This window comes from Antrostomus carolinensis, unplaced genomic scaffold (genome assembly GCF_000700745.2).
Source record: "Antrostomus carolinensis isolate BGI_N321 unplaced genomic scaffold, ASM70074v2 scaffold31147, whole genome shotgun sequence".
NCBI classification, from domain to species: Eukaryota; Metazoa; Chordata; class Aves; order Caprimulgiformes; family Caprimulgidae; genus Antrostomus; species Antrostomus carolinensis.
In genome coordinates this window covers 9,494-10,725 of record NW_010325815.1, presented here as the reverse complement: position 1 = coordinate 10,725, position 1,232 = coordinate 9,494, and the positions used below count along the sequence as shown (strand labels likewise).

Below are 1,232 nucleotides of genomic sequence, written 5' to 3'. Positions count from 1 at the left end.
TGCTGGCTCTCTTCCTGCGGAGACTTTGCTGAGGTCTACCACTCTCTGCCCCTCCCCTGATGTGCACAGACTATGAAGATGAGGAGGAGTGGAGCCCATGGTCCCCTTGCAGCATCACATGTGGCAGTGGCAACCAGAAGAGGACCCGGTCCTGTGGCTACGCCTGCACAGCAACAGAGTCGAGGACCTGCGACCTGCCACGCTGCCCTGGTGAGCCCTCAACCATTCCAGTCTGACCCCGATGTGGGCTGGTGGGCTGGGCATTGCTCATGCTTCCAGAACTAGTTAGGTTTAATGAGATCTGGGCTAATGACTGCGGGCGTTTGTTTCCACGACGAAGCTCTGATGGGGCTTCATGGCTCCCCAGGCAGTTACGTGGTGCCCAAGGGTGGTAGAGTTGGTGTCCAGCTTGATGTGCGACTCCTTGCACCTCCCTCACACTGGGAGCTTGAAATGCTCTCCTAAGGCATGTCGAGAGATGTCTTCACCCCCTCAGGTTTGCATGACCCACAGCTTTGGGTGGGTCTGTCCTGTGTGTCTTGCTGCTGGCCCTTTCTTTCAGGCACAGGGCCATGTCAGCAAAGCAGTGGCAGGGAAAGGGATGGAAAATGGATGGTGCCTCGTGCCCTTATGGAGGAAAAAAACCCCACCACTCCTCCTGGTGTTCAACCTGGCTCTTCATTTGTTGGTTTTTTTTCCCCTCTCAAGGAGCAGAGGGGGAAATGGTGTTCCCCACAGAGGAGATGCCTTTCAAAAGCGACAACACCACAGAGCTGTTCAACTCAGGTCAGCCTCTGCCTCTGCCTTGCGCTGGGGACTTTGGTGCCAGGCCCCACGGGGGTGTAGCTGGCTGGTGGGGAGGGCTCTGCCAAGGGCTCCCACATCTGGTGTCAACACCCAAGTCACCCAAACCACTGCCATGTGCAGGCTTCAGCGGTCATGCTGAGAAACCCAGTTCCTCTCCCACAGCCCTGGTACAACAATAGTCCTGCCTGCCACGTGCCCTCTCCCTAGCCCTTGTAGCGATGGGTGCCCCGTCCTCACAGGGGCTCTGCCCCAGCACGAATCCCCTTCCCCATGTCACTGCCTCTGAGATGGAGCCTGGATGCTCCTACCTGGTGGTTGCAGGCACCACTGAGGGCTCTGGCATTGGGCAAATGCCAGCTGGGTAAAGTAGGGTGCGGGCTGCGCGGGTCCTCACCCTTTCGGGGCCCTCCCCTGCAGAGGCGGAC

At 58.6% G+C, this 1,232-nt stretch overlaps 1 protein-coding gene across 1 annotated transcript in view; it reads left to right on the top strand.

Moving 5' to 3' along the window:
- Window positions 1-1,232, top strand: part of ISM2 (isthmin 2) — a gene marked incomplete at both ends in the record, with an annotated part of 3,391 nt that overhangs the window by 1,697 nt on the left and 462 nt on the right. Inside the window, 2 exons of the mRNA XM_010171386.2 lie at window positions 70-210; window positions 709-786. Of these exons, the coding sequence (XP_010169688.2) occupies window positions 70-210; window positions 709-786 (219 nt within the window). The remainder of the gene's footprint in view (window positions 1-69; window positions 211-708; window positions 787-1,232) is intronic.